Here is a 14,392-nt window from a genome sequence, read left to right as displayed (position 1 = left end):
AGCCAAAGGCCTATGCTGAGGAAGAAGAAGAAAACCCCTTAGTCTCTTTTTAGATTCAGAAAAATCCTGACTTTGCCAGAGGAAATGTTCCCTTAAAGTATGTAAATTTTCCCCAAAAGAAAAATCCTCAGGGGGAGAAGTAGAAGGAATGGAATCTTCTGCATCAGAGTCCTCATAAGTAGGTATAGACAATTCCTGTTCATTAGAAGAATCAGAAGAACTAGAATCCTGTTCAGAAGAATAGTCAATATCTTGCCTAGGCCTCTTAGAAGGGGGGGGGGGTTTGACTACCCCTGATCAGAGTGTAAGTAAATCTTCAGCCATTTTGATCATTTGTTTCTTAGGCATAGGGGCCTGTACATGTGGCCTAGGAGTTGTTTTTTTAGAAATAGGTCGAGATTTTGGCCTTAGTTTTGAAGATGGCGTCTGTCTAATATACAAATCTGTAGGCCTGAAAACACCCTCAGAAGCTGGTGATTGCTCAGCGGCTCCGGACCCATCCAAGGTAGAGACATCCACGGGTTCATTAATTGAAACATCTCGTGGCATACCAGACTCTGAATGGGTCACAGTAGAGGCCTGCGAATCAGAATTAGCGGGTATCAGGGGCTGCGAAAGCGCCTCACTGAGTACCGGCGAACTGGCAACTGGCTTAGGAGAAGCGTTATCAGCAGTTTTGGACCTCAACGGCCTGTTTCTGTCTTTTTCTTTGCGTTTTTTTAGGTATTCCAGTAGTCGGATTGCTAACCAACGACATTTCTGGATAATTAAAGCGAGTGCCAAAATATTTAGAAGCAAAAATGTACCAAAGTTTAATAGTGCATTGATTAAATAAAGCACAGAACCGACAGCAAGGTACGTCGTGGTCAGAGCCTAGGCAAGGAATACAGTACAAAAGGAAATCCTTATGAGGTATTTGCTTCCCACAAGTAATGCAATTATTAACTTTTACTGACATCGGTAAGTAGCAAGAAAAAGTTTCCCCAACGAGGTACTTAGCTGATCTGAAACTCGAAAATGAAAATTTCAGGAGTCGGCCGACCGGCACTTGCAAACTGCTTCTGCTTCGGGCACCGCACGGCAAGAAAGACTAATGTAATGGCATCGGCTGCATGTTTTATACTCCTGACAACCTGACATCATGGAAGAAGGGACAGCAACTGACGCAGGACCCAAGATTTTGTTAAGCAGGCTGACTGAGGGCACAACTTTGGGGAGGGGGGCAAATCCCTGTTAAGTGCAGTGTGTACTGGTTGTCGACCAAATGAGTTTCGACCATACGAGTTTAGACCGTATGAACTGTCAACCATATGAAGCAGACCCATATATATACATACAGATATATATATATCTATACACACACACACACACACACACATTATATATAGAAAAAAACACTCATCCATCCACATGCTTAAATGGCTACACTACTGGAAACTTCAACAATGTAGCTTTATTCCTCCCACAGGGAGGGTATCAGAGCATCTCCTAGATTTGTTAAAGAGATTTTATCTGGAGTAACCCTTTACATTCTGTTTCTTGTTAGTACCAATCTTCACTTGAGCCCTCTGGATTACCTCTGTTTTCACTTATTTATTTTCATTTAACATTTGTTTACTGGGAAAGTCAGGCTGAGACACAGTCCATTTTCAGCAAAGGCGTGGGGAAAAACGCTCTAGGTGCATGTCTTTGGAATGTGGGAGGAAACCCACATGAATGAAGGGAGGACATGCAAACTCTGCACAGAAGGCACCCCAGCTTAGAATCGAAGTGGAGAACCTGTTGCTGTAAGGCGACAAAGCTAACCTCTCTACCAGTGCACCACCCAGTGTGTGTTGTGTGTACACACACACGCACACACACACACACATATATATATATATATATATATATATATATATATATATGGTTCCTATTACGCGATCGAAAATCCCTTTAGGCGAATACGAAGACGTCGAACCGTATTGTGCGAAGTACATAAACCTCGAACGTTCAAAACCGCGAATTTCAAAATGTCGATTTGTTTTGGTTGGCCTGTCTGCGGTATAGCTCCATAACGTAAGTGTGCAATAGATAGGACTTTAGTGTTAGGATATGGGTTAAGGTAAGTGCATAGATAGGTAATGTATGTAAGAGTGTATTGTTAGGTGTAGGGTTTTTTTAAATGTATGTATGTGTATTATTTATTTTGCTTAGGTGTATGTCTATAGGGGATGTGTGTGGTAGTTACGGACCTTAGGGTTAGGGAGGGGTTAAGGAGAGTGCATAGATAGTTGTGTTTGTGGGGTTTAGTGTAGTGTTGGAGGTAGGATTTTGGTGCTTTAATTTAGGTTAGAAGTAGGGTTTGGTTAGTGTATGTATGTGGTTTATTTATTTTGTTTGGGTAGGTAGTATGTAGCGGGTGGTGGGGTTGGCAGACTATGGCTGTTCGAATTAATTTTTCACAGTTTAGTGCCTTCGGGATTTTCGCAGTACACTGTACAGGGGTCGATGTTTCAGTATTCGCGCATAGTGTTTTTTCGCTGTGGTAATATAGACCCATTTATACACACACATATATATATATATATATATATATATATATATATATATATATATATAGATATACATATATATATATATATATATATATATATATATATATATATATGTATAGATATAGATATATATATATAGATATGGTTTACTATCAGAATTGCGAACGTCACTCGGTCGAATGTTGTATAGTCGAACGCATAAGGTCGGAAACACAAATGTCGAAGGCAGTATAATCAATCGAGGAACGGTTTTACCATGGGTCGAGGTAGGTGTACAGTATAATACCCTACTACAAACATCCTCCCTACCTCGACCCATGGTAAAACCGTTCCCGATTGATTATACTGCCTTCGACATTTGTGTTTCCGACCTTATGCGTTCGACTATACAACGTTCGACCGAGTGACGTTCGCAATTCTGATAGTAAGGGTCAGTCAGGACTTGAGCATTGACAGAGCCAATGTGATTTTAGATGGTGATTTAATCTTTTTTTGAAGAGGCTTAGGGAGGAAATGCAGGAAAGGCTGGGGGGGAGGGAGTTCCAGATTTCACCAGTGGCATTGGTAAAAAGTGAGTCACCCCCTACATTGTTGGATTTGACTGTTTGAACTAGTATCTTATTTGAAGAGCGCAGACTACTGAGATTATTGTAGGGTCTAATTAAATTTTTCAGCCCTGGAGTTTTGTCAGGTTGGTTCAGGATTTTATATGCTTCAATAAGTTGGGTCTTCTGTAGAAGGTTAGTGAATTCAATTCAACCTAGGTTTCTTAGGTTAATACAGTGGTGTGTTCTGTAAGGCATTCCTGTTGCAAATCTAGCAATATGATTATAGCAACGCGATAGTTTATTTAGTTCAGCTGTGTTAAGATTGGTGAGCATAGGGGAGGCATACAGGAGGGTGGAGAGAAGATGAGAGCGGGCCATGGTCACTTTTGCTATTGGAGTTGGAAAAGATTTAATCCGGTATAGTGACCCGAGTTTTTTATTAACGGTTTTAATGGTCTGATTGATATGGATATCAAATCTAAGTTTGTTATCTATGGTGACTCTTAATAGTTTAGTATAGGAGTCTGGGGAGATGATTGTTCCATTTTTGGATTGGATAGTAAAGGATAGGGGTGTTATCTTTTGAGTGGGATGGAAAAGTAGTAATTTGGTTTTGTTTGGATTCAGGATCAGTTTACGTCCTAATAGCCAGTTCTCTACTAACATGAAACATGATTGGGTTTTGGTTAGTAGGTTGACAGGAGATGTATCAGCACAGACTAATGTCGAGTCGTCTGCATATTGAATGCAGGTGGCTTCAGGGATGGCTTTATACAGGTCATTTATGAATATAGTAAAAAGAAGAAGTCCCAGGATAGATCCTTGAGGTACTCCTATGGTATTAGGTAGGAGGTTAGAAAGCTTGGTTGCCAGAGTACGGCTTGTTTCCTGCCAGATAGATAGCCAAGAAACCAGTCCAGAGCTTGTTTGTCAAGTATATATATGGTTTACCACCATTTAAGCCAATACACTGCAGTCGAACCCACCAATGCTCGACTCGAAATCCCTAAGTTTTGCATGTCGAACGGCCAGAATGTCGCAAAGAACACTGAATGCAAAATTTCGACCCCTCTACAGCCAAAATGAGTGCTAACATGGGTTCAAAAGGGGTGGGACTGCCTTTCGATACATTAGCATTCGGTATTTTGCATATTTGCTGCACTGCATTCGATACACGGACAGTCAACAATGTGTCCATCGGTTAAACGGTGGTAAACCTATAAATTAAGTTTTTAAAATTGTCTGACTAAAAGGAGGACTGGCATTCTCAGACCACTTGTATTCTTTAGCATGTGTACATGGATGATGAAAATACCATGTCCTTTGGCTTCCCACAGAAGATATCTGCTTTGGAAAAATTTAATTATAAAATAGCATCTGAAATGGGGTGTCAAAGAGCTCTCAGATATCTTTATTTCAATGTTCACTTATATATATGTGGGTGTGGTGGCAAGCCTGTTGGTAAACTTTTTGGGGATGTCAAGATCAATGGGAAATATCTCCAAAGAAATTTAAAATTGCTATTTCAAAGTATAAAGAGACCTTCCCAAACTGGATATGTAACACACTTCAGAGTCAGCTGGAATGAGCTAACAGATTTACAATCAAATACCAAGTGCGAATGTAAAAATGACTGCTGAACTGCCTTGGCTTCTACAGTCAGTATACATTCCTGTTCTTAAGCCAAAATACACTAATTTATAAAACAATGATTTACAACTGGGATCAAACTATCATCACTTTTCCCTGATTTTATATCAATAACTAAGTCCTATGTGAACCTATGCCAACCAATTAAGAACACTTCATTTTCTGCTACACAGTTTACCTTTGGGTCACTACCATGTATATTACACCAATACAGTTTCCCCAAGCCAAAACTTAATTACCCTCACTTTTATTTTCCACAGACCAGCACATCCTCATCCTGTAGGTTGCAACCTCATTTGTAAAAGTTGGTTTTACAGTACTAAGAAACAATGATTTTTCTCAAGCTGCATGCACAATAAAAAATTAAGGGAAGAAAAAAGAAGTTAAGTACTCACCATAACGTTCCATCTGAGTAGTAGTACTTAATTTGTCTTCAACCTGTGGGTTTCGGATCCACATCGGATCTGACACAGCAGCATTTTCCAGCTATGGATCTGAGCTCTAGACTCCTCCCCATACACATAATGCCCCTCTGTCTCCCCTCTCCCTTAAGATCGAGTTTGCTGCCTAAAAGGTATCATCTACCTGACTCAACATCACCTTATCATAACAAGGATCTCCATTACACTCCTTAACCTGGACAGAGTCAAAGGCCAAACACTTTATACAGGGTCGAAAACACAGTCTGCATCCATGATAAGGTCAGGGGGAAGGATGAAGACAAACAAAGTACAACTACTCAGATGGAACGTTATGGTGAGTACAGAACTTCTTTATCTGAAGTAGTTTACTTCATTTGATCTTCAACCTGTGAGACAGCATCCCCAGCTACCATAAACTCCTGGGTAGCACTCATGGAAGGATATTCCAGAGCACCGCAGAACCAAAGGATGCTCTATTCCAACTTGTAATGAGAAATGAAGGTATGAGATGAGGACCAAGTAGCTGCCGAGCAGATATCATCCAGAGACACCCTATACCAGAAGGCAGCTGACATAGCCATAGATCAGGTGGAGTGTGCCTTCACATGTCCTGGCAAGGACGTACCTTTCACCTCATAGGCTCGAGCAATGCACAAGGAAATCCATCGAGCAATTGTTACCTTGGAAACTGGTTTGCCTAAAAAGGGTCTAACATAAGACACGAATAACTGATCAGATTTGCGGAAGGACTTCGTCCCATGTAATTAAAATCTCAGTTGCCTATGAATATCAAGCAGATGCAACTTGTATTCCCCTTTGTTTTGGAAGATGGGGAAGAAAACTTGTAAATTTATCAATTGGTTAATATTGGCTTCTGATGCCACCTTAGGAAGAAAGGATGGGTTAGTATGCAACAACACTCTGTCCTTGAGAAAGATCATGTAAGGCACCTTGATAGAAAGAGCTTGAAGCTCCAACACTCTAATGGCTGAGGTAATAGCCACCAAGAACGCAGTTTTCCATGTCAAAGTCTGAAGATCAACCGATGCTGCCAGTTCAAAGAGTGCAGAAACCAATACCTATAATACTAAGGTAAGATCCCACGGAGGTGTAGGGTCCTTAACCGGAGGTCTAAGTAGAAAGGTCCCTTTAAGGAATGTTTTACAGAGTTTAGAAGAAGCTAGGGAAGACATATTCACCCCCTACATGGAAATTAGAAATAGCTGGCACCTGCACCTTAACTGTGGAACTAGTACCCTGATGGAAGATGCTGGCCAAAAACTCTTAAGACCGCTGAAACAGGAGCCATGAAAGGGTCCAAAGCTCGCTGATTAGCCCATATGGAAAACAGTCTCCATTTGCTATGCTACACCCTTCTGGTGGAGGATTTGTGAGCCGCCACCAAAATGGACTTTACGGGGGATGACAATCCGGGAGTCCTGATAATCATGGGATCCAGAGCAGCCAAGCTGTGAGCTTCAGACTGTCCAGATCTGGGTGTGGGATCCCTGAGGGATGAGAAAGAAGACCCGGGACTGGATTCAATGTCCTTGGAGTAACAACTAGGTGAGACCACAGTGAGGGGAACCAACCCTGGTGAGGCCAGAATGGGGCAATGAGGATAACCGTGCTCCCCAGCCTTTGAGCTTTCTGCAGAAACTTGGACATAAGCGGGAGTGGGGGATAAGCATAGAGGAGACCGGGAGGCCAAGCATGAACCAGTGTGTTTCTGGGGGCTTCCCCCTCCGGGGGGTTCAGAGCGAAAAAAATTGCAGCATTTCTCGTTGGAAGGAGATGCGAAGAGATCACAGCAAGTCTGACCCCACTTTCCAAAGATTTGTTCTGCTACTGAAGGATTCAGAGATCACTCATAAGGCATCAGAATCGATCTGCTGAGCCTGTCTACTTAAATGTCGGACCGCCCCGGAATGTGCGTTGCTACTAGAAAGTGGCTGGTGGAGATCGCCCATTCCCACACTTTCATGGCTTCTTGACAGAGGGGATAAGATCTTGCTCCCCCTTGTTTGTTGATGTACCAGACTACTGACATGTTGTCTGAATAGCAATCGTCCCTAGAGAAAGATGGGCATGAAGTGCCTGGAGCGCCAAAAAAAAAGCCCTCATCTGTAGAACACTGATATGCAACTTTGTCTCAGAGGGGGACCACGTGCCTTGGATTGTCCCTCCTAAGCAGTGCCCCATCCCCCAGCTGGGAGGCATCCTGGTCACCGTGGTGTTGAAGAAAACAGGGTGAAAGGAACATCCTTTGAGGATATCCAGAGACTGAATACACCACTGAAGGGACTCCCCTGCATGCCCTCGAGTCTCTTACTGAAAAGGTGATAGGAAGGTCTAACATGGACCACTGGACAGCAAGTGTCCACTAAAGAACTCTCATATGCAAGTGAGCTAATGGCAGGAGACTGATTGCGGCCACCATGGAACCTAATGCCCTGAGCACTGCTGAGGTTGTGGGGACTTGGGCGCAAAGAATTTGTAAGACATGCATTCTTAAACTGCGTATCCTGTCAGAGGTGAGAAAAACTTTCATTTGAAGAGTGTCCAAATGTGCCCCAATAAAGTCCAGAATCTGAACCAGCTCTAGAGAAGATTTGTTCAGGCTGATGGTTATCCCCAGATTGTTTCCTAACTGCATGAAGTAATCTCTGGGCTGGCATAGTAGATGCTCTGAGATGGCAGAAAAGAGCCAATCATCCAGGTACAGAAAGACCTGAATACCGTGGAGCCTCAGATGAGCCGCTACAACCACTATCACTTTGGTAAACACCCTGGGGGGCTGTGGTGAGACCAAAGGGAAGGGTTCTGAACTGGTAGTGATTGGCTCCCAGCCGGAAGCAAAGAAACATCTGGGAGTGTCTGTCCATTTTGATGTGGTAATACGCATCCTGGAGATAGGTCGAGCACATCCAGTTTGTAGCCTGCTGAAAAGGCAGGACCGAGTGGAGCGTGAGCATTTGGAACTTTGTCTTGGTTACTAATAGGTTCAATGTGGACAGATCCAAGAAGGGGCTGAGGTCCCATGTTTTCTTTGGCACTAAAAAGAACCTGGAGTAACCACCGGATCTGGACTGGCCTAGGAGGACCGGATGGATGACACTCTTGTTCAGCAGCCTTCCTATTTCTAGCACTGCCTCCTCCTGTTGTGCAGATGGAATGTCTGGGAGGAGTTTGTTCAGACGGGGATGTTCCTTGAATGGAACAAAATATCCTCTGGATAGGATTCGCAACACCCAGCGATCTTTCGTAATGGACTCCCATGCCTTCGGGTGTAGCAACAGGCAACCCCTGACTGCCTCCAGAGATGAGCAGTCAGGCAACCCCCCTCAGGACTGCTGCCCGGGTCTCTATGAAAAGGGTTCTCGGGACCCAAAATTCCCAGGGCCCCCTCTACCTCTCGGGCAGCGTCTGTTCTGACCCCCTCTGTCTGTCCCGGGGGGGGGGGTGAAGAATCCAGAGCATTCCAGGAAAAAGCCTTAGACTTCTGGAACTACATCTTCTTTGTTCCTTGCTGATTCCTGGAAAAGGATATTTGAGAAGAGGAGAAGCGGATCCTGATGGCAGACAGTGTCTTCCCATCCTTCTCACTATGGACCAAAGTCTCTTTCACTGACTTCCCGAAGAGGCAAGGGCCATCATAAAGGGCACTGGTGAAAGACGCTTTGAAGGGCTCCGAAAATTGAAACAAACAGAGCCAGGTGTGAAGCCTGATAGCAATGCCTGTCTCAGCCTACCTTGCAGCTACCTCCGCAGCATGAGAGAACAGTCGCATGGATGTGTTGGCAACTGCTTTTAGAGTGGCCATTCGAGTGGAGGTGGTCTTCTTGTCCATGGACTTCCATGGACTCTGGGGTCTAATGACCAAGAAGGTCACTGAAGCATATACTCACTTCCCAAAACGGTCCACCACCACTCTTGATTCTCAATCAGGGTGATGGACCGTGGAGCTCTCCTGAGCGAGCTCCTTCTTGGTGGCAGCTGCCACCCCACCATCATTGCATCTACTGGGGATCCCTTATTCCAATATGTCCTGTCTGATGAGGGACTCAGCACTTTGTCAGGGCAGTTAGGGATGGGCTCAACGGTGTCCGGCTCCTTCCATGTCCTAGATGTTAAATCCATGAGTGGATCAGCAGGAGGGGACACCCAAGAGGTAGATGGGCCCGAGCCGAATGCCACCAGGAACACTGACTTGTCTGGGGGCTGACCCTCCCCGGGAGAAGAACCTCCATGATGTCTCCAAAGGAGACATCCTCGGGGGGTGGCCTTGGGGAACCTTCCCTTCATTCAAGTCCATGTCTTCTGTGAGGGACTCTGGTGAAGAGTCCAAATGCCTCCTCTTATACTTACGTTTACGGGGTACCTCCTGGGGGGAGGACTCAAACCTCTTGATGTTCCACCGGAACTTCCTGGGGCATCATAGCCATGAGCTGTGCCCGAGACGGTAAGATGGTCAGAACCGCACTCAGGACCAGGGGGGTCGGGGCAGAGTCCGAGGACGAAATGGTCAGAGGCCTCGACACAGAGCGAACCCTCTCCACCACAATGAATGCAGGGGGGGGGCAAACCTCTTGGGACGTACTGGTGGGCCCCATCCCCCGTGACCCGATAGGGGAGTCAGAGCCAAACCTCCAGGAGCCAAGATGCCGAGAGGGATGGTCTGCTCCAAAGCACTCGGAGCTGACAGCACCCCCTCTGATCAGACCCCAAGGCTATGGCTCCGAGAGCCAGGATCCAATCCTGCAATGGCCAGCGTCGACGTACATGGCACCATCGGCGCCGACCCCTTGACCCCAAGAGTCCTCGGATCCAAGAACTTCGAAACCGCTGGTTAGATCGGGGAAGGTGTTATTTATCGGAACAAAGGTTGCAAGGAGCTCCCTTCAGAGGGAGAGAGTGCCAGCAAGACCCCCATCAGGATCTGAGTGCGGATGAACCTCCGCATCATCTTGTCAATCTCCACTTCACTTAAACTTCGGGTGGAGCAAGAGGATGCCACCGAAACTGGACAAGAGAGCCGGTGGGGAGAAGTTCTTACTGGGGACCAGCTATGAGTCTCCTCGAGCTCAGGGAAGAACCTGGGGGAACGAAGTCGAGGAGACCCAGGCCCAGTCTTTGGCCTGATTTTCAGTGGCGGAGCTGCCTCCTATGAGCAGTCGGGGGACCGCTTGCAGGAACAGTCCTTCTTGACCTTGTCCCATTCCTCAGACCTCTTGACAGGAGTTTGAGTCCTAGAGGCCGGGGAAGAGGAAGTAGAAGCAGCAGCCACTGCTATCCCTGCTGGGGAAGAAGGGACAGTAGTCCTTGAAGAGGAGAGCAATCCCTTCAAAATCAGTTTGTTCCACCTGTCCTTAAATGCTCTGGGGTTGAAACCAGCGCAAATAGGATAGGGGAACTTGAGGTGATCTGCACCCAGGCAAGCCACGCACAGAGTGTGGCCATCCACCAGGGAAAGCTTCTGGCCACACACTGTGCATTTTCTAAATCCTACCTTAGGGGCTTCAGCCATGCCCACACAGGCCCAAAAGACACAGACACACACACACACACACACACACACACACACACACACACACACACACACACACACACACACACACGTGCTCTGATAGAAAAGAAGAGGAGGAGAGAAAAGTTGTTTTTTTTTTTTTATATATATCTGACGCAGTCGCAAGTAAGAAACAGGATGTCAGAAAGAAGAGAGATACAGTCAGAAAGAAAGAACCCAGAGAAAATTTCACTTGCGTGACCCACTAACTGGAGCTCAGAAACCACGGTTGTAACCTCTATGGCGACAAATGAGATCTGAAAGAGAAGGGAGACAGGGGACATTAGGGGTAAGGAGAAGAGTCTAGAGCTCGGATCCATGGCTGGAAAATGCAGCAGTGTCGGATCCAATGTGGATCCAAAACCCACAGGTTGAAGATCAAATGAAGTAAACTACTTCAGATACATATTTAGAAAAAGTTAGCTATTAGCTACATTACAAGGAACTCAAAAATTCACATGTGACAGAAATCTGGTGACTTTCCACAGAAATATGCACTTTATTCTGACTATTAGTTATATAAATATTCTGGTACTGCAAACATACTACTCTGTTTTAAGTGGGGGTGAAACATAAAAGCATGATCCTACCACAAGTGGATTTCAATGACATAATTCTGGATGCCAAGCGCCCCATTAATTTGGAGACAAGCAGAAGTAGGTCAGAGCCCCACGAAACCACAACATCAGGAAGGCCATAGGCAGTCACCGTGAACTTGTAGCCCCATTCATTAGTACTGCTATCAGAGTGAAACAGGAACTGCAGTCGTGGACCAGCCTTGAAGGTCACTTTCTACACAAAAAAGATGAAGTTCAAGTAAGGAGACAAAAGATACAGCATACAAGAGTCTGAAAATCCAAAAACAAATGAACAGACACACAATGGATATGCAAAGTACAACTAATAAAATGCAACAACTTCTGCTAAATTGCAAAACATTCAGCAAGCAAACAAAAAGATTGTAAATAAACTGTTTATACATTCATCTAGTACTTCCTGTTTTAAATAACATATTTATATGGAGATAACTTATTGTTTTACATAGTTTCATATGTACCATATATACCAGGTTCACATAATGATCTGAAATACACTGCCATTCCAGTCTGCAGCAATCATATGTCATTCACACAGGACTCCATGACATTTGGGCATCTGGGACAAATATTTAGGTGGGCTAAGGCACTCTCGAAGTTGACAAACACCTGGATAACTAAAAGAAAAAAATGAGTAAGACCACTAGATAGAAAAAGCAGTGGTCTATTCATAGGTTCTTACTAGGCTAATGACCACTAGGACCTTCATAAGCCTAGTAACTTCACCCCAAACCATCTGGGTGCAGAGCATCATAGACGTCTATGGGGGGGGGGGGCATGTTAGTAGAGCAGTAACCAAGGATTTCAGGAGGGGGTATTAGTTAGGGCAACACTTTTCTTATTGACGGCCTCTGTCCATAAGGGAAATGTGGTCCAGACCAAGGGTAAATTTATGATTTCCCATCCAATTGTCAAGGTTTTGCTTGAATAAGGTCAGGGATGAACTCTGCTTTACATAGATGGGGAGCCCATTCAATAGTGTGGGGATCCTTTGGGACACTCTCTCTCCAGCACGTTCGGTTTATGTCACAAGTGAAATTCAGACTGCTGGATCTATTGTTTCAGATGCTGTTTGTTTTGCATATGTGCAACAGGCCTATCAGGTCCAGGCTTGACGAAGCCCTATAAGCTAGGCAAAATACATTCACCGTATCCTGTGGAAGACTGAAAACACAGACCGAGCCTTTAAACGATCAGTGTAGAACAGGGTATGTATGCCCTGAAATTTCCAGGTCAGAAACCTGTGTGTGGATTCCAACTGTTGCAAGTATATGGTTAGATATATGCCAAAGAGGGCACTATATCCAATGATACGTCTGATAACAACCAAGTAGAATGGTGCTATAACTTCCATGGACCTGGATACCACACCCTTACTTATAAGTTGGGTGACCTGCAATGATTTTATCTTAGCTTGTTTTTTTTCTAACACCTTTATTGAATGATCACTTGTGACATAGGGAAATTTAAATTCATATAAAAGTAATCAAACAGTTTAACATAAACATTATATTTTACATATATTGCCATATATCATATAACCTAAGCAACATTACATAAATTACTCAAATGCTGTCTTTTTTTAAAGCAGGAAACATCTTTGGTAAACAATCTCTTACTACATATGCAATCATACATTTATATAAATGAAAACAAACCACAAAGACACAATCCTAGTTGCAAGCATTTTACATTACAAACCATACTGACACACTCCCAGTTGCAAACATTACACATCACTTATCTACCCAATCTTTTTCACTTTAATATTATATAGCTCGTTTAAGTCCTGTCGCTATTTAAACATCATTCCTCCTTGGTTTGTATTGTTCCCACAATTCCCATTTTTTTTCCTATGTGGTTTGCTGCTACCCTTTTCTAAAGATCTCAATTCCAGTTGTTTTATCTGTTACTATATTCACTACTTCCAGTATAGCTGGTTTAGACTTTGATTTCCATTTTCTACTAATTGCTTTTTTGGCAGCCACCATTATTAGACAAAGCAAGGCCCTACCGTATATCTAGGCATTTCCGATTCTGTATCACAGCTCAGAAAAATCCTCTCTCTAATCAGATCAATCTGCTCACCCAGCATCGTCGACTGTGCACCCCACAGAGAATCCTTAAAGTCTGCCAACTCACTGCACACCCAGAAAAAATGCTCCCAATTAAAATTTTCCTCCCCTTCACACCTCAAACATTTGCTGTCTGCCTGAGGAAACATTTTCTGGAGTCTGCTTGGGGTATAAAAATATCTATGTAAACATTTTCAGCAAAAATTCTAAACCTTCTAGATTCTGTTGCATATTTGGGAGTCATACATATATCCTCTTATCGTTTCTTTGTGAATTGCTTATCCAGTCTCTCTTCCCAATTCTTTCCAACTTCCTCGGATTGATTCTTATAGTTATCATGCAATATTTTATACGCTCTAATAATTATTCATTTTTTAACGGCAGTTTCTGTTTTAGATTCTATTAAAAACTCTAACAGTGCTGGTCTTTCATTTAGAACCTCCCTATTTCTTTCTCTTTGCCTATACTCTAATATCAATCCCTGATAGGGAAGACCATCTCTAACCTGCAGTCTAAATAAATTATTGGCATCTTCCCATTCTTTTCCACCTCCAGTTATTTATTCCCAATACCTTAGTTCCTCTGCAGTTTTCTCCAGTAAATTCCAGCCCCCTTCTTGCCTATTATCTGTATCCCTAATTGCAGTCATCCCTATCAGCAAAATCTCCTTTCTTGTCTTGGTTTAGTTCTTAGAATGGTTTACTATCAAATGGACTGTGTGCGATTCACATTAGTCCGAATCGACTCATTTGGTAGAATTGGAAGAACAAATGCAAAAATGTAGAAATTTACCCGAGCGAATGCAATACAGCATTCGCTGTTGTGACTTTCTACATTTTCATGCAGATTGCACTATAGTGGGGATTGGAAAATATACCCTTTCCCTCATTATACTGCAAACTCGGAGTTTGTATATCTAAGTAGCAGAAGGGTTTGGAGGGCGCAACGTGTTATGGTTGACCAGAAATGTAGTGTTTTCGTTAAATTCGACATTTTTG

At 43.7% G+C, this 14,392-nt stretch overlaps 1 protein-coding gene across 1 annotated transcript in view; it reads right to left on the bottom strand.

Annotated features, from left to right (window-relative positions):
• ZZEF1 (zinc finger ZZ-type and EF-hand domain containing 1) overlaps positions 1-14,392 on the bottom strand; it is a gene marked incomplete in the record, with an annotated part of 3,903,331 nt that overhangs the window by 2,289,974 nt on the left and 1,598,965 nt on the right. Inside the window, 1 exon segment of the mRNA XM_044082903.1 lies at positions 11,314-11,515. Within this exon segment, the coding sequence (XP_043938838.1) occupies positions 11,314-11,515 (202 nt within the window).

Source organism: Protopterus annectens, chromosome 9.part0 (genome assembly GCF_019279795.1).
Source record: "Protopterus annectens isolate FY-2018-M chromosome 9.part0, PAN1.0, whole genome shotgun sequence".
Taxonomy (NCBI): Eukaryota; Metazoa; Chordata; order Ceratodontiformes; family Protopteridae; genus Protopterus; species Protopterus annectens.
Note: the sequence above shows the minus strand (reverse complement) of the source record. Positions and strands in the feature narration are given on the sequence as shown.